The 25,434-nt window shown below is 37.3% G+C and overlaps 1 protein-coding gene and 2 long non-coding RNA genes across 3 annotated transcripts in view; 1 reads left to right on the top strand and 2 right to left on the bottom strand.

Moving 5' to 3' along the window:
• Positions 1 to 3,946, bottom strand: part of LOC115796619 (uncharacterized) — a 33,568-nt gene extending 29,622 nt beyond the window's left edge. Inside the window, exons 1-3 of the mRNA XM_030752984.1 lie at positions 3,647 to 3,946; positions 3,473 to 3,559; positions 989 to 1,217 (exon numbers count right to left, since the gene is read on the bottom strand). Coding sequence (XP_030608844.1) covers positions 989 to 1,217; positions 3,473 to 3,559; positions 3,647 to 3,946 — 616 coding nt within the window. The remainder of the gene's footprint in view (positions 1 to 988; positions 1,218 to 3,472; positions 3,560 to 3,646) is intronic.
• A 13,610-nt stretch (positions 3,947 to 17,556) lies between these two features.
• Positions 17,557 to 19,127, bottom strand: LOC115797290 (uncharacterized). The gene is made up of 3 exons (XR_004021401.1): positions 19,009 to 19,127; positions 18,327 to 18,470; positions 17,557 to 17,631 (listed from the first exon to the last, which is right to left on the bottom strand). It is a non-coding gene; the product is annotated as an uncharacterized LOC115797290 (long non-coding RNA).
• Positions 19,128 to 20,329: 1,202 nt separating this feature from the next.
• LOC115797289 (uncharacterized) lies at positions 20,330 to 22,525 on the top strand. Its single transcript, XR_004021400.1, has 3 exons — positions 20,330 to 20,678; positions 21,088 to 21,295; positions 21,438 to 22,525. It is a non-coding gene; the product is annotated as an uncharacterized LOC115797289 (long non-coding RNA).
• Positions 22,526 to 25,434: the final 2,909 nt, after the last annotated feature.

The following is a 25,434-nucleotide window of genomic DNA, read 5'->3' as shown; positions in this document are numbered from 1 at the left end:
AACTACAACAAATAAACAAAAAGGATAACAGACCACAACAGAAAAGCAAAGAACAAAAACTGCAAACAAACCAAAATGAATGAAAGAGAGACAAAAAAAAAAAAAAAAGACCACAGCTGAACAAAAACTAAAGGGCTTACAAAAGACAATACCACTACAAAACAATCACAAAACACCCCACAAAGACACAAAAACAACCGAAAAATAGAACACAAAAACAAAGAAACCACAATAACAATAACACTCCGGATTCTCTCGGTTTTGCTCTTGTGTCGGAGATAAAATAAAGTTGTAACCAGTGACGTCACTGCGACGCTGACGCTGCGATACGCGTTTCGAACCCTGGGCTTACTACTGGCTCTGGGACGAAAAAAATAAATAAGTAAAAAAATCACGTGATCCATGACGCCCGAACCAGAAACCGCTTCATTCCCAGAATGAATCGCCTGAAAAAAAAAAAGAACAAAAAAAAGAATGAATGTTCACGGTCCAGTAACGTGAAAAAGTTTCGATCCGAGAACAGCTGAAAAACTAATTTAAAACTTTGAGTGTTCCCCAGGCCACACAATCAACCCCTGCCATGGTCACACACACGCACACCCACTTTGTGCCATGTTTTCTCTGCACGCTCTCCTCAATAACGCAACACACAGTCTTTATTTGTAAATAGAACATGATATCGTGATATTCCTTCATAATGTGTGCCTCAAAGAATGCAAAGATGCTTCCGAACAAAAGGTCTTGTCCTGAAAAAGTACGGTAGATAACTGAGGCGTGTGTGTAATTTAAAGCCTCGCACGTCTCCAGGAGAGGGCGCTGTAACTGCAGCTTCGAGTAATGAACGCATTTTCAAAACAACTGGCTCAAGTTTCCTGGCTGGTTGTGTTTCATAAAGAATTCATTTGCACATCAATAGTTTTAACTCTTAAAAAAAACAACAACAAAAAACATCACCGTTGTCGTCACGGTTGGTCACGTGACAACCTACCTGAGGTGGCCGTGTCCCCCCAGAACCCGGAGGCGCAGCCGACCCGGACCGGCTCCCTGCGGCCGGAGCTCGCGGAGCTCCCGGGTCTGTTTTGGTGCTCCAAGCTGGATGACCGCGCAGCCGAGGAGCGCAGGCGCAAACAGTTTCCGCTACGACTCAAACAGACGCTCTTTTCTGCTCCTCTGCCGCGCGACAGCCCCCTAAAGGGCGCAGGCGCGGCGCGGAGTAACTGCGGAAAGTTGGACATACTTTAAAAAATATATATTTTCGGAGCTAAAGTGCGAGAAAAGAGGCAGAAACTAACTCCGCCAGGTTCAAGGTGCACCTGCACGCCTACGAAAACAGTCCGACGGGGAACGCATCACGGTGGTTCCGCTCACCCCGGATGGGTTCCTGTTTATTTCAGAAGCCAAAAAAAGAAAAAAAAAAAAAAAAGAATAGCTTCACTGCAGCTCCGCCAAGGAAACTATAACTCACATTACAACAATATACAATCACGTAGCTCAGTGAAATAGAATATTATATATACAGCAAATACAACCGTAACAGGGCGAGAGGCAGAGTGCACTCCTCACCAGCCTTGCGCTTCATATTTAATGATACAACATGAGTACATTTACCCCAAAGTGTGTGTTTGTTTTTGTTCACGTCTTGGTAACTGTACTGTTGTACCAAATTTAGAGCATGTGTGAAAACCTTTAAAGTCATTTTAGATACATTGAAAAAATGTGAAAATTGTCCTATAAATTAGATTGATAAATAACAGACAAACAGGACATTTGGGGAAATAAATAATTAAATAGTAGTAGGAAGCACAGACAAGCACAGCAAAGTTATTGACTACATGAATCTTTTTTCAATAATAAATATGTTAAATTTTACAGGTAACCCAAAGCATATTAATAATACACAGCAGGCAGCAAATAAACAAGTGAAACAGGACACATTGAAACATTGATTCATAAACCCCTGTCACTCCTACTGCACACCTCACCACTGTCTCGCCATCGTCATACACGTCCTGCACCACCCTCACATACTTCTCTGCCCTGAAAATGGACTGTTACTTTGCTCAGAGGAGAAGATCATGTATAAGAAATAAAGTGGACATCAAATATCAGTGTGTATCACAAAAATATATGGAAATTAAATATGGCCATACAGCATCACGTAAAAATGATTATCCAAGTCCTCAGATATGGTGTTTAGACTATTCAAAACATTGTTTTTACCAATAATAAGAAATACAAGCTTTATTTAGGTTTCTGCAGCATCATCTCTCCTCATGTTAGCCTCAATCAGCGAGGTGTAACATTAATACTTAACACAACATCGTCTAAGATCACCCAAACACTGGAGACCTTGATCCCCATTTAAGCTTTTAAAGAGGACAGAAAATATACAGCAGGCAGGAAATACATAGCAGGAACTGAAGCATCATATTAGCACTGAGTGAAACTGTTTAAACTTGTGTGTGAAAGTGGGTGTGAATAATGGGCTCGGTTTTCTCCAGCAAATCCCAAAAAGAGACGTAAATATTGATTTCTGCAGTTTTCTGAAAGGTCTACGTGGACTAAATGGCATTAGATCCAACCAGAAAAGTTTAAATCATAAATAAGTAAACTATTCTTTGTAAAATGCTTTACTTGCGCACTCAAAGCACTTTATGCAGCATTCCTTATTCATACAAGAACTTCACCCTCGGATACTTTGGCGTGCTGACTGATATAGCCTGGGATTGAACCATCAGCTTTCTGATTAACAGATTACTGTTCTACCTCCTGAGCTACAGCAACATTATCCACGGACAAGAAAACATGGCACACGAAGCCACAGATAGGACCACTCATTTTGGAAGTGTACATATAGGTTTTATTTCAGGGCCTGCAGAAACGACGGATCCTGTCGTTTGGATTGGAGGGCATGTTGTGCTACATAAAAAAAAATGAAACACTTTAACTTTAGCTTTCAATTGTTCAATCAGGTTTCTACCACTTCGCGCCCTGATGACGTATCCCATTCAGTTTTCTTCCCACAGCATGATGACACACACGATGACAGCTTTCCTGCTCTGTGCAGAAACAGCAGAGGAAGAACCAGACGGCTGGGTATGCTCAGCCAGACTGCCGATTCCACCAGCACACAAAGCTCTTCAGTATCGACCAACTGCACTTTTTCTAAGAGAAAAAAAATCAGGATTCCAGAAAACCTCAACAGCAGCACACCTGTTATGGCCATGATCATGTGGAAAGCTCTCTGCTTTGATTGGTCAACCCGCTCCATGTTCCCGGCCAGCTCCCCTGGCCCTGGACGAATCAGAGCATGGAAGACAGATGCGCAGCAGAACAAAATAACTAATATACAGATGCCCATGTAGGAGAAAAATGGGATTTCAGTAAAATTTGGCCAGTAGGACTCTTCTAACCACATCCATCCAATGTCCGCCAGCCAAACGCACACAGTGCTGATGTTTCTAATCCTGACCCTGTTAGATTCTCGCAGATGCCTGTAGGTGATGGGGTGAACGACAGCCAGGTAGCGCTCCAAACAGGTCAGGACATGAAATGTAATCTGTAAGGGTAAGATCATGCTGGAGAGATAATTCTGTAATGTAGACAGTGTATTATTACCAGTATATTTGTAGAAATTACTTAAGACTCTCAGAAAAACTCCCAAAATCTCTAAAATCATCATGTTGTAGGTGAAGAAGTCAGAGTGGCTAATCGTCATCCTTGCAGTTATAGAGCGCTGATGCCTCCAGCGCTGGAAACCCATGCAGAGGATGAGGATGTAGAGCGGTAAGAGGAGGAGGACGCTGGTAGCGGTGTAAATGGTATGCATGACTCTGCTGGGTACTGAGCGCTGGCATTCTAACTCAGAGGAGATGGAGTTGTTGGTAGAGGTGGAGGAGAAGAGAGGGGGTGCAAAACTGAGGGAGGATGAAGAGTTGACGGACATGACCTGTAGAAGACAGCAAGAAAAATAGCAAGAAAAATAGAATATAATTTGGTACAAGGATACAGCTTATCACTCATGCAAATTATGGTGTTTTTTTTCAATAGAAATGCACAGAGCATATTTGTCCTTCTGCAGGGAAGGCTCATGAAGAGTGAGCGAGTAAGGAAAGTTTATTTATTAAGTGCTTTTCACATACTAACACTCACAAAGCGCTGAACACAATAAAAAAATTAATATGGGAGTTAAACACCGTGGCAGGCAATAAAAAGACATAATAGAGCTCCAAAAGAATGAAAGAAAAACAAAAATAAATTAAATAAATTGGTCAAATTCTCAACAGAAAGCCTGTTTAACCAAAAATGTTTTTAACTGCTTTTCCACAGTCAACTGAACATACTTGTAGTGGTAGACTGTTCCCCAGTCTTGGTGCTACAGACTGAAAGGACCTGCCCCTCCTAGTCTTTAGTCGTGTACGGGGAACAATTAAAAAACTTGAACTGAACTGAAATTTCTGAGCCTGCGAACACACTAGCAGCAGTGTATTATGTAAGCAGCTGAGAAACCTCATCTGGAGCCTGGCCATTCAGTGCTCTTGGAAATACAAGAATTTTAAAATGAATCTTAAAATCGAATGGGAGCCAGAGTGAAGAACATAAAACAGGATTAATGTGAGCTCACTTGCACGAATGTGCTAATAGGCTGGCCGCAGCATTTTGTATAGCTTGGAGGTGTGAAAGAGAGGATTTATCCAAGCCAGTAAACAGGGCTTTACAACAATCTAAACACGATGACACAAATACATGGATAAAGAAACCATATGTCACAATTTAGAAATGTTCCTTAAATGAAAAAAACAGAAACGAGACAAAGATCTTACATGTGAGCAGAAGCCCAGAGCGGAATCAAATATTACACCAAGATTACGAATGCTGGACTCAGCAGCTAGACAAAAAGAGGCAAGAGCCTGAGTGATTTTCCGATATAGTTCTGTAGGAGCTATAATTGTGGTGTCAGTCTTGTTGGCGTTTAAAACAAGGTAGTTACTGGAGAGCCAATCTCTAATTCAGGTTAAACTCTGGACCAGCGTGGACAGCCTATCCAGCTGGTGGTGCCTTAAAGACATATACAGCTGAATGTCATCAGCATAGAAAAGAAATTACATTAGATTTTATATTATTTTAAACTCATCCACAAGTGCCACACAACCATTTTGTCATGCTTTGAAAGCAATAGCACTCTCTAGGCACGTGGACAGGACAGGCAAAGTGTGACGAGAGGTTTATTTATAACAATAACAATGTAAAGAAAAAGTCTCTCTTTATATACATTTCATAAACGCATTTAGCCCCATAAAGAATCTTATTCTACACCATCTTGTAATTTTCAGCCACCTTTTTGCTGCAAATGCAAGCCTATCATGTCTTTTCTGTGACTGTGTCCTGTTCACAAAGGCTGGGGCTTGTCAAACAGAGAGAATCGGCTTCTTCTGGTTGTTCTCGGCATGTCCCGGATAATGCTGAGATTTTTTATGTTGACCGGATATTTCTAGCCATAGACAGCATACATTAACACATCTTCCACACTGCTGAGATTGGTTCAACTGCAATGCTGTACGCATTAAAAATTTAGAAGTATCCCTAACAGTTTAGCTCGGAAGAAAGGTGAAGGTGCCCAGACAAGAGTGCAGAAAAAGACTTTAAGCACTGGAAACAAAGGCAGTGCAAAAATCACAAAAGGGCATCTTTCTTGTTTGCAAACTGTGTATTTAATTTTTTTTTTAATACTTCATGTGAGACAGTGATGAATCTAAACTCAAACATTAGATATTGTTGTAATCGCTTAACAAATAGTTATATTTCTTCATTTCCAATATGTATAGAATGTAATCAATGTTTTTGTTTTTCACAAAGTTCTACAAAGGACGTGTAAACTTAAATTTAATTAAATTATTACCAATTTTTCACACCAAAAAAAAAAATCAAAACATCAATAAAGACTGAATAAACATTTCTGAAAGAATTTATGTGTATACATCTCTGATGCTTATCAATATAGTTATAAAAATCTTACAAACCTTACAAGAATGATACCTTTACAAAGTATCCACAAGTACATTTTTAAATACCTCAGCAGTGTGTTCCTGGTTGACCTTCTCCAGTTCCTCCAAGCTGTCTGACTGCCCTTCTCTGGTATCTGATTATTTCTCAGTACATTAAGCTGTGTGTCCTGATTATGATGTTTGTGTGTAAAGAAGAGGCGTGAACTTGCTTTTTTTTGTTGTTGTTGCTGGTCATATTTTATTAAGCAAATTTCAAATTATTGTGTCACATGTAGATCAGATCGCAGGGTCAGAAGCACAAATATTTGAATAAAAAAAAAAAATCTGCTGGGAGTTTGCAAAGAAATGCAAACATAGCAAATGTATTCATTAAATTACTTCATTAAATTACAATCTTGTTACAATATGTAACTATAGTCATTTATACACACATTTTAATCTTTCCTTCACAGTAAATTTAATTTCTACAATTTGAAAAACTCATTAAGTCATAACCAACTATGCTGAAACTAATGCAACAATCGTATGGCTCGTTTATTTAATCCATTCGGACAAACATTCATATCACTCATAAGCAAAGAGCTGTGTATTCAAATTTAATCCTGCATTTATCACAGCACACTCAGCCTGTGTGCACACGACCGCTGTCAGAACTGGCCAAAGGTCATGTTTGATTATTGTTTTAAAAAACAACAACACACCTGTGAGTTATTAGAATACTGATTTATTACCACGCGGTTTTAGATTAATTCTTTTTCATCTACAAGCAGTTTACATTGTAATTCCAGTACAGTACACATATTTTGTTTTGTTGGAATGTGTGTGTTTAAATTCAACACACACGCAAACGCACAACATCCATCAATATTCATGGCAGCTGTCAGCTAAGAACAGAAAACTGAGTTGTATGTGAAGAAGTCAGAGTGGCTCATTGTCATCCCTACGGGTGCAGATGGCTCCAACGCTGGAAACCCATGTAGAGGATGAGGATGCAGACTGGAAAGAGGAAAAGTATGCTGGAGAAGGTGGATGTGGCATCAATGAGTGCTGGCATTTTAAGTTGAAGAGACAGTGGTGTTGGTGGAGTTGGAGAAGATGAGAAGGGCAAGACTGAGGGATGAGGAAGAGTTGATGGACATGTCCTGCAGAAGACAGCAAAAAGAGTAACATAGGATTATTTCATGTAATTTGGAAGCTAGAACATTAATTTATCACTTATGCAGATGATAGTCACAGGAAAGGCAGAATGAATAGGAAATGAACGGTCTATTTACAATTGCACGCAATGTGCTAAAGTGGTGCAGTGGATGTGCAAGGGGATTGTCTGTTGGGTTTAATATGGCTCGTGTTCAGCAGTGTAACAGCTCTGTGGTAGCAGCGGATTCTCAGTCTTGAGGTCCAGGTGTATAGTGTCCTGTAGTGCCTCCCAGAAGGCAGGGCGTGAAGAGGGAGTGTCGGGGATGATCCAAATAAAAAAACACACTCAGCTGTCATTTTGCCAATGGGAAAAAAGAGGAACTGGCTACAGTTGGTAAGGTATGTTACAATCTTCTGTAATAGTAAACAGTCACTGGTTCTGCCATTGCTATCATTGCTATCTGCCAGGCGCATTTGGACCCGGAAATGACGTCGGACTTAAAGACCGGATGTACAGTGGGTCCTGTATATGTCGTCTAGTCTGGCGAGCTGCATTCCAGTCGTTCTCTCGGCAGTCTTGATGAAGCACTGGAGAGCTTTTCTGTTGTCTGCAGTGCAGCCTGAGTACCGTACTGAGATAGAGTAGTGATGGGAAGTTCGGCTCTTTTCTGAGAGCTGGCTCTTTAGGCTCGGCCCCCAAATGGCTCTTAATGTAATGTAGCACTTACTTGTTGAGCCTGCCATGGTGTTTTTTTCAGGAAGAGAAGGTCAACGTTTGGAATTGCCTAGTCTGCCGTAAATTCCAGAAACTGGAAAGCATTAGTGGCTCTCTGCATCTCTGTTCACCCCTTCTGTATGGGCCTTAAGTTCTTCAAACAGTATTACTGATGAGGCAAAAACATGAAGCCTGCAGTGAGTGAAGTGCTCTATTGGGGTGATACAGTACTATGAGGTCTTTAAGATAAGATGAGGCCTGATTATTCAAGACGTTGTATGTGAAAAGAAGGATTTTAAATTCAAGTCTGGGTTTAACAGGGAGCCAATGAAGAGAAGCCAATATGGGAGAAATCTGCTCTCTCCTTCTAATCAGTACTCTAGCTGCACCGTTTTAGACCAATTGAAGGCTAGAAGATTCCCAAATTTGAAAAGCATGTAAACTGTGCTATAAAATGTGGAAAAAAGCTTTTCCAATCTATAGACTTCAAAACCACAAGGAGTTGAGCCAATGAAATTTGGCATATGTGTTCTTTACTCTTCAAACGTGCAATGCCAAAGTCATGGATGTTTCTTACCCTTTGGCTGGTACATTTAATGTTAAACAGCCCTTTATTTTGTTCAAGCCAATCTTTGCCAAAATATTGCAGCATCCATCTCTAATGTAATGGCTCATGATAAAATTAGAGCTAATACATGAATAAAATAATTCACAATCTTTATAATTTGAGCATTTCTTTTTTTCTGAAATTAGTTTTTCCTCATGTAAATGTGTTCACATACATGCATTCAATGCTTCAAATGTTTTCTTCAGACAGGATGCCTGACAAACACTGACGTACATTTCATTTAACAGTTTGCAGAATACCTTTAAGCTAGAGTCTGCAGGTTATGATACCAACATTAATTAAACTGCAAAGCTTTAGTGATACTAAACCTAAATCACAATTATTTTCAAAATGAGACATTTTAGTTAGTTTTAGTTTTCCTCTGTTCGTTGCTGCGTCGTCATCTTTGTTACCTTCAGTGTTGCCCCTAGCTGTGTGTTTTCTAGTTATTGTTTTCTACTTTCTCCCAGGCTTCGTGCTCATTACTGCCCTGGTGGAGATTTCGGGTTTTTGTGTTTGTGTTAATTAAGTCTCCTGCGAATAAAATAGTTTTTTGGTTTATTCTGTCTCCCGCGTCCTGTGTTTGGGTCCACCCCTTTCTCCACACAGCCCCTGACTGTGACAAAATCACCCCACACCTGCAGCCACAACTCTCTCTTGGTCATGAGGGCACACATTAGATTTGACTTTGCTCTCATTAGTAGTTTTAGAAAACCACATGCAAAGGACTGCATGTTGATTTTCCATGCATTCCTGAAACACCTGTCTCTGACAGGGCACTGGTGTGTTTCAGTCCGTGAAGAAACACGAAAGATAAAAGCCTTTGTTGATTAAGAAGAAGCAAAGAAGCACACTCCAGATGTTTGACTCCTTTAAGGTACTTGATGTGACAAAATTTGTTATATTGTAATCTGTATTTTTTCATCATAATCTGTGTGCGAGGTGGTATTTTCCTTGGCTGATTATGTTGTTATTGTTATGACTCAGTCAATCATTTAGCACATCAACCAGGTACAGGTGAAATGGTCATGGGAAATATTTAGATATCTCAATCTTTGCAGAGTGTTGATAATCCCAGTGGTCAATGGGAAACATTTTTATGTAAAGTAATGTAAGACCAAAGAAAGTCCATTATTATTAATATTACATTATTATTGGTTGGGATGCTGCTTTGATTTTATTTAGTCTTTTTCTCAGCACTGCAGTTATTTTTTGTGAAAAAACAAAACAAAAACTATTTTTGGTGCCATTTCCCACACTTTACTAAACATCTACAGTAATTTAGCAATCAAAACACCAAATTCAGGGACTAGTCAATAGAAAGAATTTGCTCTTTAGAATTGTGGCACTGACACCTGGCCAGATATTATAAATTACAACAAAATTACAATAAAATATAATAAATCATAACTATTCTGTTTGTTAAACATATCTGAATTTTTCTGATTTGAAAACAGAAATAATCTACATTGGATTCATCAGACCCTCCTAACTGGACAAGTGTGCTGTAAATTTCTCATTTATACCTCAATGAATCTATCTATGAAAAAACTGACTTGTCCTTTAAACAGGGCAGCAATAAAGAATTTGATATACAGTACCAGTCAAAAGTTTGGAAAGTGTGAGTGTGTCCAAACTGTTGGCTGGTACTGCATATTTTACACTAAATGCCAATAACACTAAATCACAAACACATTTCTTAAAATAAGAGTCTACTGAGCAGCTGATGTTGCTTGAGCAGGATGATTTCCAATGTGAATTATACTTAGAAATTGCAAAAAAAAAAAAAAATACTAATAAAATCATATTTTAATTCCATATGATCAAGCTTTTAAATTTTTACAATCAAATGAGTCTTTTTTTTCAGTTGTAAAGCATATTGTTTAATGCATAATTGAAATTAGTATGTATAATTTTCTGTCAAATCTCAGTGAAGCTTTGACTTTTGAAGAAAAAGGCAGTATAGTACAAATACAGATCTCTTAAGTTGTGCAACACAGAATTAGTGAAAAATTGCACGTGTTGCAGCTCCCAATGGACATCAAATTGTTCCATATTTTATTCTTACCCTTTGTTTTTCTTGACATATTCCACAGGTCATGCTGTTCAACTCTTCCTCCTTCACCACTGCTGTCACCGCCCCAACATCCCTCTTTTCTTCCAAGTCCTCCAACTCCACCACCTCCTTCTACTCACTATGTCAGCACTCAGTAGTGAGCAATGTTACCTACATCATGTACACCTTCACAAACATCCTTCTCCTCTTCCCACTCTACATCTTCATCCTCTACACGGGTTTCCGACATTGGAGGTCTCGGAGCTCTGCGCCTGCAAGGACCAAAATGAGCCACTCTGAGTTCTTCACCTACAACATGATGATTTTGGAGATTTTTGGTGTGTTTGGATCAGTCTTCTATTCTTTGAGCATACCTACAAGTAGTAACTTACTGATGCTGTTGGGGGTGTATTCTTTCTGCATAATTATTCCCGGACAAACATTTTTTCATTTCCTGACCTGTGTAGACTGCTACCTGGCTGTTGTTCACCCCATCACCTACATGCGTCTGCGAGAAACATCGGGGGTCCGAATTAGAAACGCCAGCATCTTGTGTGTTTGGCTGGTATGTGTTGGATGGGTGGGGATAGTAAAGTTGTACTATCCTGATTTCCCCATAATCCCATTTCTGTCACTGGGCATCTGCCTGTTAGTTATTATGTTTTGCCTTGTGTCTGTTCTCTGTGCTCTGACTCGTCCAGGGCCAGGGGACACAGGCGGGAACAAGGATCGAGTTGACCAGTCAAAGCAGAGGGCTTTCCACATGATTGCAGCCATAACAGGAGTGATGCTGTTGAGGATTGTTGCCTTCCTGGCTTGCTTTATAGTACAAAGTGAGAATTTGATGGATTTAGAAAACCTGTGCTTGTTGCTGGATATGGGACTCTGGCTGTCTGTGCCCAGTAGTCTGGTTCTTCCTCTGCTGGTTCTGCATAGAACAGGAAAACTTTTATGCAGCAGGAAGAAAAATTAATCAAGATAAAGAGGCGGTAAAGAAAGTTTGATTGATGCACACACAAAAAAGTTTAATGTACAGTACTGGTCAAAGGTTTGGACACACTCCAGGTACTCATGCTACCGGCAGTGTCAAGAACAAAACCCAAAACAATAACAGTCAGTCTGGAGGGATAAGAAGAGAACTATGGTCTGTGGCCACCACCAGATTTTTGAGTAATGTATTTTGATACGTGTGTTTAGGTATACAGTAATCCCTCACTTATTGCAGGTATTATGTTCCAGGACCACCCGCGATAAGTGAAAATCCGCGAAGTAGGGACACTATATTTATTTTAATACTTATACATTATTTTAGTAGTTATACACTATTTTAAGTTTTTTTTAACCTTCCCTACACACTTATACACCAAATATATACATTACTGTACAACACGTATTACGCATGTGAAGAACGAGTACGCAAAAACCCGAGAAACAGCGAAAATACCGCAATACATATTTTACACTAATATTGATTGAAAACCCGCAAAAAGCGAACCGTGAAGTAGCGAGGGATTACTGTATTTGTTACTATAATACTATAGATTTAGGCTGTGGAATTTGTCACTGGATTTGCAATATTGGTATAATAAACTGTTTTTCTGAGGCCAGTCTTTCAGGTCAACTGTCATATTTCTTATTTTATTTCTTATTGTTATTTTTTTAATTTAAAAAAATGCCTGTGTGGGTGAAGTGATAAACCTTGTATCATTTTTACTAAAACAAATAATTTTCAACTTTTATGTGTATAATATTTCTGTCAGAAATACATTTATGACATAGGTTTGAAGAAATATGATATATTGATTCGTTTTAATATAGAGCCTCCTAAGACCTGAGCTCCTGTTAGCAATTCATTTTTAATTTCTCCTAGATATTTGTGATTAGATACCTCATATGTGTATAAACTAAGCTTCCTCTTTGAACAGGAAGTTGTATTTTGTTACATGGTTGTTACGTACAATTGTGAAAAAAAAGTGTCCTCAGATGTGGACAATGGGATTATTTTATAGCATAACACAACAAAAATAACGTGACTTAACAAAGTATAAAACACTACTGAGCAGAATGAAGTATAAGGTGCAGCAAAGCCAAGATGTAATGTCCCCGTATGTGGACGCAGGCTCTCTGGAGGATAGACAAAGACTGATATTGTACAAATGTGTTATGTATTGTTAAAAAATCATGATATTAATAAAATGACAACAAATAAATGAAGGGATATCATGGCCTTTTCTTCTTTTTAATTACAGCCACCTTGACACTTACTTGCTCTGTAAGTGTGACTGCACCATGACTCCAGATGTTTCTTCAAATCTGACGTAGTGTTTTTGAACCTAGACAGCACTTTGTTGCCAGCACACAGTGCACAACTAACCTTGATGTTGTCATCTTTAGCTGACACAAACTGAGAATAGTTCCTGTATTTCAGCTAGAAAACGCGCATCTCTCTCCTCCCTCCATTGTTGACGTTTGTGTCGCTGTGTGCTATTACTGTCCTCATGCTGAAAACGGGACTTAATTGTCACATCAGCCAGACGTCACTCCCTGAGATGCAAGAAGAAAGCAAAAATATTTCTTTGTACTGAGGAAAATGACAAAAATAGCAACACACTAACTTGGATAAATTACTTTAATCTGATTACTGGACTGCAAATAGTAACGCGTTAGATTATTGGTTACCGAAAAAAGTAGTCAGATTAGAGTAACACGTTACTAAGTAACATGTTACTGACATCACTGTTTGGCGCTATACAAATAAAATTGAACTGAATTGAATATCTGTGTTAAAGACCAACTGAACAGTTTTACATAGCAGTTAAAGTGGACAGTGAGTGTTTATTCAGCATTATACACATCGAAAGACTTTAGTATTCATCTACAATGCAGAAAATCTTTAAATAATGAAAAATGACTGAATTAGAAGGTGTGTCCAAACTTTTGATTGGTACTGTACATATATATATATATATACTACAAACTCAAAACTAGACATGGCTGTTGGGGCATTTTACTTTTGCTATTAGTAAAACTCTAATCTAAAACCCATATATATTCAAGAAATGATGGTTACTGTGACATTGTGTGCATGGAAGTTTATTATTATTTAAAATGATTAACATGTCAGTGTTGCATTGAATGTGGTCAAGATCAGAAAGCTAAAATTAGCTTTTCTTTGTCACAGTCTTTTACAATTGTATATCTACCTATGAAACTGTGCTGTCAATCAGACATAATAAATAAAACCAATCTGCAATTTTTCACTTTATTTAAAGGCAAGTGAGAAAGGGCTATCTGCTATTTGTAGGGTTCATACAGTTACAGATGAGTAACTTTTATATAGATTAATACTTCACAAAGAGCTAAAGAAATAATTCAAATAAACTTTATGCTATTATATCTACAGAGCAGTTGATTTTTTCCAGTCTGTGAAGCGGCTGGCCTTTGATGCTCTGTCATCAGTCAACAGGATTCAAATGACCTGTCAACTAAAACACAAAGCAGATACGTGCCATGGAAGCCTGAGCACCTTTATCGTCCCTCAGCTTGTTATGACAAGCTCATGTTTTAGCTTCTACCCTGTAAGGCTATAGCTTCAGTCATTTTAAATTCTGAAGACCTTTAAAGGCAAAATAAACACTTAACATACAGGATTAATAGAACTGTAAAGTGGAAGAACAAATCTTAAGCCCACATTGCAAATCTAAACCTTTCCATTCGGGATATTATAAATATAGCAACATATTGTCTGTTTTTGTGTGCAGCTGAGACTACCACAATACCCATGAGCCTAAACTGCAATTACAATGGAGAAATTATGGTTCTCTAATAATACAAACAAACTTCTCTGCAGATGTGTGATGTGTGTTTTTGGTACCTATCAAGCAAGCAGAGTGAGTGATCAAACTAAAAGAAATACAATAGTAATATATAGAAAATATAGTGTTGTCTAAATGTAGCACAAATTTTAGTCGAATTACACAATACAAAATTGAGCAGAGCATTTCATTAATAACACAACATCAATAAAGAGCTCCAGTCAAACTTTGATTCAATTTAATTTATAAAACACCAAATCACAACAAATAGTCACCTCAAGGCGCTTTATATTGAAAGGTACAGAGCATTCATTACAATCGAAATATGATGCATAGGAACACGTCATGAAGCATTAAATTTCTAGTCGTTTTATCCAGGAAGGCCGTTCCACTTCATGTTAGTTGTATTTTACAGAAAGCAGTTGTAGTTCTGCAGGAGACAGTTGTGAGTCCTCAGAGAAGAGAAGAGATTGGAACTGAATGGCTAAAACTATTTACACTAATTTCAAGAAAAAAAAATTGCCATTTTCAATAAATTACAACATTGATAAAGAATCTAAATTGAAATAAAACAACACGTTTAAAAAAAAAAACGATTACTGCCCATCAGCTTTCTGCTGCTTTACATCAGGACACTCTTGATTGCACCTTTTCCCAAATAATAAATGGAATTTACAAAGAGAACAAGAAGCAACTGGTTGTGGTGGTTGAAGTTGACTACTTTTAGGAGACTCCTTTTGAGCTCAGAGCTAGAGCCCACAAGAAGGTCCCCTCCATTGTGGACTCTATCACAAGTGCTGCCTGTGAAACCAAAGTCTGGAGATTCTATTATGTTAGAAATTGTCTGGCAATGTATTTTATACTGTTTCACATCAGTGTGAACTTTCAAATGTTGTGATAATTTATAACCAATACAACTGCAGTTTTTAAAGTTCTTCTTTTTCAGTAAATCAGTGGTTCTCATATTGTGATCTGGGATCCTTTGGTGAACCATAAACCCAATGACATGGTGGCTTGGATAACCTATGTGAAATTAAAATGATTTATAGAGGGAAAAAAATACTAGAGTTTGATGCTATCGTTTGACATTTAGATTGCAAAATGTAAACTACTCTATTGTAGATCATTTTGACCTCTCTTTTCGGTAGCACTTTCTATTACAGCTCGGTAATAATGTGGTAATAAGGGGGTAATAATGGGGTAACAAGCTGGAAACAAAAGGTAATAATGGGGTAATATACAGGACATTATCATCCAATTACCAAGGTAATTACCAGCTAATATCCAAGTAATACCACTAGTAACAACAGCGAAAAAGCTGGAAACAGAAGGTAATAATGAGGAAATTTAACGGTTATTGCCATCCAATTATCAAGGTAATTACCAGCTAATATCAAGTAATACTGCTGGTAACAACAGCGGTTACAATTGAGTAATATTCCACTGAAATTTATGTAAATGGATCGTATGGCCCCCAAAACTGATGGTAATGCTGTGGAAACAGAGATATGCCCATGAGGCTAAACCCTTTAGTAATAGTAGCTTAAAAATGTGGTAAAAATATTGTATGGAGATAGCAATAAGGAAGTAATGTTTATGCATTTAACTTTTCATAATTTTTAATAAATTGTAATAAACGCAAAATTATGAAGTAATATTGGCTAATGTTTTAACATAATAGGATGGTATTACCATGTTATAAGGCTTGAATTAATTATACCTTAGGTTCTCAGCATTCTGCTTTGCTTAATAGCCTAAATATTATGCTTAATGCTTTGGCTTATTAAATGGAAATATTTATGGTAATTTCTTTGTAATAAGCAGGAATCAGGGCTGCAAAATGCAAAACCGACTGTTTCTATGCAATAACCTATTTAAGTAAACTGCAACAAGTGTGAGCATTATCTGGAAATAATGGTGGTAGTTTCTGTGTAATAAGCAGGAATCAGGGCTGCAAAATGCAAAACCGACTGTTTCTATGTAATAACCTATTAAAGCAAACTACAAGAAGTGTGAGCATTATCTGGAAATAATGGTGGTAGGTTCTATAGCAATAACTGCAAAAACCATCAGATTACAAGAAGAAATTTCTGCTTGTTTACATATACTAAACTAAAAATGCTGACCAAATTCCTTCATGAACTTGCAGTTTTATTGTCATTTTCCTTAAAGAACAAAGCAATGTCTGTATAACACAACATGGATAAACTTGAAGCAACCTTATAAAAATGATAACTTGATCAATGCCTGAACATAAGTAAATAAAGAAATATTCTATTCTAAGATATGAGATCAGGATTTACAAAATGAAAATAACAAACAACCAACATCAACAACACAAAGACATGCGAAAAAATAAAACAAAGTAAATCAATAAAACAACCCTATGGTTTCACTTCTTATGGGTAATATTCAAAGAAAAACTTATCACACATGAATAGTTATCACAAAGAAATTAATAAAACATCATCCAATCCTGGAAATAGCTGGAAAAAACAGACTTCTCATTAACTAAACTATTCATGTTAAAACTGCAAACATTTTCTCTAAAGGTTGTGACAAAAAAATAGAAAAAAGCAAGAAGAACTTCCTAATTCCCTTTGATTTTGTAAGAGATGGGCAACAAGTCTCTCTTTTTTCTTTTTGTCTATTCTTGCTCTTAACTCTGGCTCATCATCAAGGAAAACCTTTACCTCTTTTGCATACTTAAGGAGTGAGCCGCCAGTAAAGGGTGGAACCCTACATTTCTCCTCGCTGTCCGCTACCAAAAGGACTTCAGCAATGACGGCTGTGTAGGCAATAGTGTTTCGATCCACGTTGAGTTTTTCACAACTTCGGTTCAGGCTGTGTGTTTTCTTGAATGTTTTAAGAACAAACATATACCTGTGTTTGACATCTTCTGGGTGTTTCACTGTAAAAGCCAAGAACAAAACAATCACAACACATCCAGAGGCATGAACAAGTAAGTATATATGTGTTGAATTGTTTCCAATATTTACACTCTTAATACCTAAAATGTTAAATCACACAACTGAGCAGTCATACAAGACATAACTCACTGTGACACATAGCTATATGACTGTGTCAGCAAATCTGACATTTTCTAAAAAAAAATGTAAAAAAAGAATGTTAACTGCTACATAACATACTTCTTTTGCCAAACTGTGACACTTTCTTCTTCTTCTTCTTCTTGGCCTTCTTGCTCTTTTTCCTGTCACTCGGTGAAGAAGACGACTCAGAGTCTGAGGCTGATGAATCTGAGGAACTGGAACTTGAGGGGGAATGATGTCGTTTTGCTGAGAATTGTAAAAAAATAAAAATAAAAAAATAAAATAAAGTGTACTGTGAAAAAGAGACAAGTGGAGTATACAGTTGTGATCAAAAGTTGTGACAATGGCACAAAGTTTTGTATCCATCTACTTTTACATGTTTATATTAAATTATTTATAAATGTGTCTATGACACAGTGAAAATCTATCACAAACAATTCGTCCGTCCGTCCATCCATCCATCCATTCTCTTCCGCTTATCCTTTTCAGGGTCACGGGGGGGCTGGAGCCTCTCCCAGCTGACATAGGGCAAGAGGCAGGGTACACCCTGTACAGGTCGCTAGCCTGTCGCAGGGTCAACACAGAGTGCTAACTCGCAAGCAATTCATATTTTTCAAAAACTGTTACTGGCAAATAAATTTTGCTTTCTTAGTGTTGCAACTGCTGAAGCCTTTGGCCACGACTCTAAAAACAAACCATTTTTTTCATTGACCGGACTGATGGAAGATGACTGACAGTTGAAGTTCTTCAACAGGTTAGATTATAAACTCTAAAAAAATGGATGAGGTTATAGATTGTAGGTGTCCTCTGTTTATATATATATATATATATATATATATATATATATATATATATATATATATATATATATATATATATAAGCCATATTGCATTTTTAAATTATCAATCAATCAAAGCAGATCACAATTTCTGTGTTTCACCTGAAGTAGTAGGGATGTTATCCAGTGCTTTTTTCAGCTGTTCTCTGAGGAAATTTCTTTCATCTTCAAGGACAGTAATTTTGTCTCTTAGCTGCTGAATTATTGCTGTAGCAGTTGGAGCCAACGTAGATGGAGTTCCTGGCGCTATAATGGTAAAAAAAATATATATCATCACAAAACAAAAGAAAAAGGACATGTTTAGATACAATGAAAACCAAGGAATCAATTTTGATGTTTTAATTGTATTATACAATGTATGGCAACATTGTTGGGTTTTTTGTTTGAGTTTCTCTTTTCCATAATGTTCTTCTTCTACAACAATTAAATTATTTCGGTGTCTTCACTGTTGTGTTATTAGCAGATTCTAAAATATATGTTACGTTTCAGTCTATGGCTGCCAATAAATACTAACTTTTGCTTCAAACTTTACTTGTGAATACAGTCAAATTCTACAACAGAATGCTTTTTAACATATATGCCAGTTTGCGCTTACAAAAATGAGTAATGATAGGTATTTTCCCCCTGTATTTTTGAAGACTTAATAGTGAAGTGTAGGAAGTTTGAGAGGAGTATAGAATTAGGGGGTAGTGATTTATAATTACTGGTGCATTAAAGGTGTCATACTGAAAAAGCCTACATGAGTGTAGTCAATTAATGCTTGGGGATAAGATTGTATACTTACTTTCTCCTTTACCCTCTACATTGTCAAGTTGTTCCACCTGTGCAGATCCAGCACTGCCATCAGCACTCACAGATGGATGTACCTGGTTGGCTGTGTTGTACCTTCTTCTTAAAGGCATAGCGCTGAAATGTTAGAATATTGTATTGGAAACATTCAATGGTTTACTGGTAACTTTGGAATATTTAATGGCTATCGTTAATAATGAGCCAGTAATATAGTTAAGCAAATACAAAGTGCAGAATTTAACTTTTTTTTTTTTTTTTTAAATAAGGATACAGGAAATACACCTGACTATAAACCAATAACCCTCTGGGTCTACACATATACACAATGGTCCAATATCAAGTATTTTTGACAAACCTCAAAACATCAAATATCAGGATCAAAATAAACCACACAGTGATTCAGACTGACACAAACTAGTTCCTTTGTTGTATGTATATATATATATATATATATATATATATATATATATATATATATATATATATATATATATATATATATATATATAAAATAAAAATGTGCCAACCCCGAAACATCACAGCATGTTATCAAAAAAAGACAAAAATGCGCATAATTTTCTGTAATATTAAGAATTCATGTTCTTACCTTGCAACCTTACAACAGTAGAAAGTATGGCGATTTTATTCCAAAGACACTCTTGTAATCCAGTGGTTTTTGCCAGCTTGGAACTGTGAGGTACGCCAAAAAAGGAGGCAAAGTGTGGCTGTTGGCGCCAACTTCTTCTTTCTCTCTCCTCCAGAGATAAAAGAAAATGCGCATATTCCCACCAGACCGCAGTCTGCCACCTACTGGCAGCCGGTTCTTTCCAGCAGAGCTTAGTTTGGAGGGGGAAGATTTAAAGTGATGCACAGGCACTCCTACGGCTGTAACGAAAACAGGGTACATTGTCCCACTTAACTGAATCTAAATTAACAATAAATCCAAATAATGTGAACTTTTTTTTTTTTTTGGTTTTTGCACTTAAAGAATGAAGTTATTTATTATTTTTTATTTACTTTTCTTACTGCCGTGGAAGCAGAGTGAATGGGGGACCATTAACTGACGGACCAGACAGCTGCTTTACTATCTGGCGCCAGTATGTGATTCATACTCGACTTGCAGTCCATTCAACATGAACACCGCTGAAAAATTATTAAACATAACACAAAGGGGAAATAAGAAGAAGCTTGTACTTATAAAATGGCTTCAAAAACTGAAATTACTCTCAAAAAAGAAGAGATGCTCTCTGTGTGAAAGAAAAATGAAAATGAGAAAAGGTGGCAACACAAGAGATGGATATTGCTGGTAAGTTCTTGATTTCCTATAAATTTCTTAAATTTGACCTATGTCTTCCATATGCCTGAATTACACATTTCTAGGTTAGTTATTTGCATTTGGAGAGTACTTTGAAAGTACTTTAGTAAGACATTTTGTAAAATACCATCAGCTAATCAGCACAGTCACAAAAATTTAAAATATTATTATTGTTGTTTATTGATATTTAATGTATTAATTCATGTATTCATTATGTTTTACCAAATGGCATATTTTGTTCAAAGGGTGTGTCGAAGACATAATAGATTCATGTCCAAATCCATAAGAGATGGGTCTATTTTCTCAGGCTCTCGCTCCTCCTTGACTTCTTGGATGATGTTCATGCATAGGTTTGTTACACAGACATACATATAGTCATGATAAACAGTAAGTACATATGTACTGCATGTAGTAAACTATTTTGACTCATAGCATAATATTAAACACAAACTGTTGTAAAATTAGGTAAATGCAACCTTGAATGAGCAGCAACAACATTTCATTATTTGTTTAATAAAAGCTACGCAAAAATGAAGAAGCAGTATATGAAAATTAAGTACTAACTAAGTACACCCCATGATTAAGTAGTGTGTAGAACCACCTTTAGTAATATCCCTTCTATTCTACCACATTATTATTTTATAATAATTTCATACATGTGACATAACAGTAACACCTTTTACATGATTAAGAAGTCAGTAATAAACTGTGTTAATATCACATTAACATTATTCATATAGGTTTACTACATTGCTGCAGGTTTGCACAAGGGCTAAGACTGAGGCAAGTGGACTTAATTGAAGAGGGAGTCTGTGGAAGCAGCCGCACTTTGTCCAAGATGTCCAAGACACTAAGGAGGGTGTGTGTGCAAGCAGTTAAGCACCTGAAGAGGAGGGGGAAAATGAGAATAGGTGGAAGACATGGTTTTGTTGTCATTGATGAGAGCAAGTTTTGTCACAAGAGAAAGGTAAAGATATGAATTTATTTAAGATATTAATTGGTGAATAATGGTGATAGGTACATCTGTATCTATGAAATTGTTGTTCAGACAACTGCAAATAAATCATGCCTTAACACTGTCCTCTTTCCAAAAACTTCTAATTTTTCAGTATGCACGCGGGCGATTTGGTGCTACTTGGCGCAGGAGAGGCTGGGTTTTTGGATTGTTGGAAGTCAATCAACGGAGAAGGAGGCCTGTGTTGAAATTTGTTCGCAGACGAAATTCTGAAAGACTACTTCCTATTATACAGCGATATGTTAGACCTGCAAGTACAATTTTGAGTGACTCTTGGCGTTCCTACTGCAGACTGAGGCAACATGGGTATATACACTACCAAGTCAATCACCAGAGGTTTTTTGTTCACCCTGCCACAGGAGCACATACCCAGCATATAGAAAGGTCCTGGAGAACCTTTAAGCAAGAGGTGTACCGTTTCAGAGGCAACATGACTGAGAAGTCACTGAGAGAGATCCTACATTTTATTGAGTGGAACTACTGGCTGGGTAGACAACACAGAAATGGACCCCTTGGTCGCCTTTTCAAGGATATAAGAGCCATACATCCAGTACAATAACATCACCCCTGTGGCTGGAGCCTTTTTGCATGGAGTTTGTATGTTATCTCCAGATCTGTGTGGGCTCTCTCTGGCTACTCTGGCTTCCTCCCACAGTCATGCATGGGGTTAGATAAATTGGTGATTAGCTCTAGGTCTGACTGTGTAAATTGACCCTAGTTGTAAATGTGAATAGTTCGTCTCGGCATTAGCCCGATGACAGACTGGTGACCTGTCCAATGTGTAGCCCATCTCCCGCAAATGACAGCTGAGACAGGGTCCAGCTCCCCTGGAAAAAATGCATAGATGGATGGCATTTTGTTTTTGTGTATTGGACATTTAAAATATGTATTCCATTGTCATCCAGATATAAAATGTGCTGTGACAGAGGATCTTCTACACTCCTATGCAATTTCAAAAACTATTTTAAATAGACCTCTTAGCTATGCTTAATATTGTGATCCTCAAACAAATACAATGCAGTTATTTTCCAGCGAGCTTTTAATGAGTGTTTTATGCATGTTTATTTTTTTAAATCTAATACTTAATGTTTTTCAAACAGGTAGTTTAGCATTTTCCATGTGTTTCCAGTTCATCATCAGAACTCTTGACTTTTGTTTTATTCAGTGATTAACTTGGCAATAAATACAGTCAGTTTACAAGCCTGATTCTTGCTTATTACACAGAACCTACCACCATTATTTCCAGATAATGCTCACACTTGTTGCAGTTTACTTAAATAGGTTATTGCATAGAAACAGTCGGTTTTGCATTTTGCAGCCCTGATTCCTGCTTATTACACAGAAACTACCATGAGCATTTCCAGATAATGCTCACACTTCTTGTAGTTTACTTAAATAGGTTATTACATAGAAACAGTCGGTTTTGCATTTTGCAGCCCTGATTCCTGCTTATTACACAGAAACTACCACCATTATTTCCAGATAATGCTCACACTTGTTGTAGTTTACTTAAATAGGTTATTGCATAGAAACAGTCGGTTTTGCATTTTGCAGCCCTGATTCCTGCTTATTACAAAGAAATTACCATAAATATTTCCATTTAATAAGCCAAAGCATTAAGCATAATATTTAGGCTATTAAGCAAAGCAGAATGCTGAGAACCTAAGGTATAATTAATTCAAGCCTTATAACATGGTAATACCATCCTATTATGTTAAAAAATTAGCCAATATTACTTCATAATTTTGCGTTTATTACAATTTATTAAAAATTATGAAAAGTTAAATGCATAAACATTACTTCCTTTTTGCTATCTCCATACAATATTTTTACCACATTTTTAAGCTACTATTACTAAAGGGTTTAGCCTCATGGGCATATCTCTGTTTCCACAGCATTACCATCAGTTTTGGGGGCCTTACGATCCATTTACATAAATTTCAGTGGAATATTACTCAATTGTAACCGCTGTTGTTACCAGCAGTATTACTTGATATTAGCTGGTAATTACCTTGATAATTGGATGGCAATAACCGTTAAATTTCCCCATTATTACCTTTTGTTTCCAGCTTGTTACCCCATTATTACCCCCTTATTACCACATTATTACCGAGCTGTAATAGAAAGTGCTACCCTCTTTTCTTTCATTCTAACAGAATACATAACAGAAAAAGTCTGAGAACCACTCATCTATTAAAATCTGACATAGCAAACTTTATTTATTTTCCAATGAAGTGTACTTTGGTAAAATCCAGATATCTTTACCCTCTGTTGTAATGACATGAAAGCTTTCCTGTCCTCCGCAGATACAGCAGAGGTAACACCAAACAACTGGGAATATTTAACCAATACCCAGAAATAAACACTAAACATTTAACACTGTCACTCAGCACTGTTGACTGGTACAGAGAGGTTGTAACAATGGACCCTAAAAACAACAAGCACAGAGCTCCCATTATGGCCATAATAGTAAAGAACACTCTTTGCTTTGACCGGTCAACCTGTTCCCTGTCTCTGCTGACTTCCCCTGGCCCTGGATGAGTGAGAGCATAGAGAACACAAAGGCTGCAGTAAGAGGTAACAGCTAAGGAGTAGCTCAAAATGCAGAACAATGGGATGATAGGTGTAGTAGGATAGGTAGCAAGTGTTACAGAGCTCCACATGAAGCACAGCATCCAAGCAAAACCAATGCAGATGTTTCTGATTTTGATGCCTCGAGTGTTCCTTAGCATCTGGTATGTGATGGGGTGAACAACAGCCAAGTACCGCTCCACACAGGTTAGGACGTGGAAACTGGTCTCTCCACAGAAAATCATGGTAGAAAGAAAATATCCCACGGCGACCATATGTGGGAGTTTTAAGTAGGACCCACAATAGTATAAAGCTGTCCCCAAACTCGAGATAAGCTCCATAGCAGCCAGGTGGTGGGTGAAGATGTCAGAGTGGCTTCTTGTTTGGAAGGAGCGATGGTTTTGCCATTGTTTGTAGGCAAGGTAGAGAATGAAGATGGAAAGAGGAAGGAGGAGGGAGAGTCTGGTGACATTGAAAAAAGTGGCAATTAAGAAGGCAATTTTGGGGTCGCCACAATTAGAGTGTTCTGAATCATGGGAATAATTGGAGGGGAAAGACGTGGTGACTGACATGCCCGCTGTATGGAGTGCAGCTCAAAGCCTGAAGAGGAGAAAGAAAGAAAGAAGTAATTTGAGATAATGTAGCAAAGCAATGTGGCTAAAGTTGCCTTGAGTTAAACGTGTGATCTCTACCAGTGGTCCTACTATCAAAAGTGGGGAAAATAACTTTTTTTTTCATTATAATACAGTTTCTTCAATTTACTAATTTAGTGCAGGCTTACTTCTCTTCTAAAATCAAAATGGGAAGCAGTTTGAGTTCAGGACACCCTCTTTACTTTAATGATGAGGCCTAAAACTTTCTTGCTCGATAAAGCTTTATGCTCAAAAAAGATGAAGGGAAAAATTAAATCTCACATCTGCTCTTCGTTAATGAAATCTTTGCCTCTGTAACTTATTGAGAACAAACTGTAACAACGATCAGGACTGGATTCAAATTCATACACACACACACACAAATCAAAATTGCCTTAATTTTTTTTTTAGAGATGTTTTTAAGGTTTGATCACATGAACTAGAACCATCCTTCAAATATGCTGAAATAGGCAAGTAGAAGAACAGCACATTTCTGGATGTTAAAAGGGAGTGTCTGTCTAATCACTGTCATCAAATACATATTCACAGGATATATGTGACTCCTTGGGCTTCTAATGTTGTTAGAACGTTACCCTTTGAAACACTGCCCACTTCATGTAACATATAATTATTTCCTGTAAAAAGAAGATTAATAAATCTAGAAAGTAAATGGCAAACCTATATTCAATACAATTGTATTTGAGAAAATATATTTCCCTCTAAATATTACTAAGAGTGCACTTTAGTCATACAGGAGTCGGGGCTGATTACACAGGTTTGTCAATCCAGCTTCAAAATGCACCCAAGTGAATGGAACAGTGTCTATCTGTATGGCATTTGATCAGAAATAATTTCATAATTTTATAAATATTTACTACAAACCTCAAG

This window comes from Archocentrus centrarchus, chromosome 18 (genome assembly GCF_007364275.1).
Source record: "Archocentrus centrarchus isolate MPI-CPG fArcCen1 chromosome 18, fArcCen1, whole genome shotgun sequence".
NCBI lineage: Eukaryota > Metazoa > Chordata > Actinopteri > Cichliformes > Cichlidae > Archocentrus > Archocentrus centrarchus.
The sequence above is the reverse complement of the archived record's forward strand: the minus strand, read 5'-3'. Positions and strand labels throughout refer to the sequence as shown.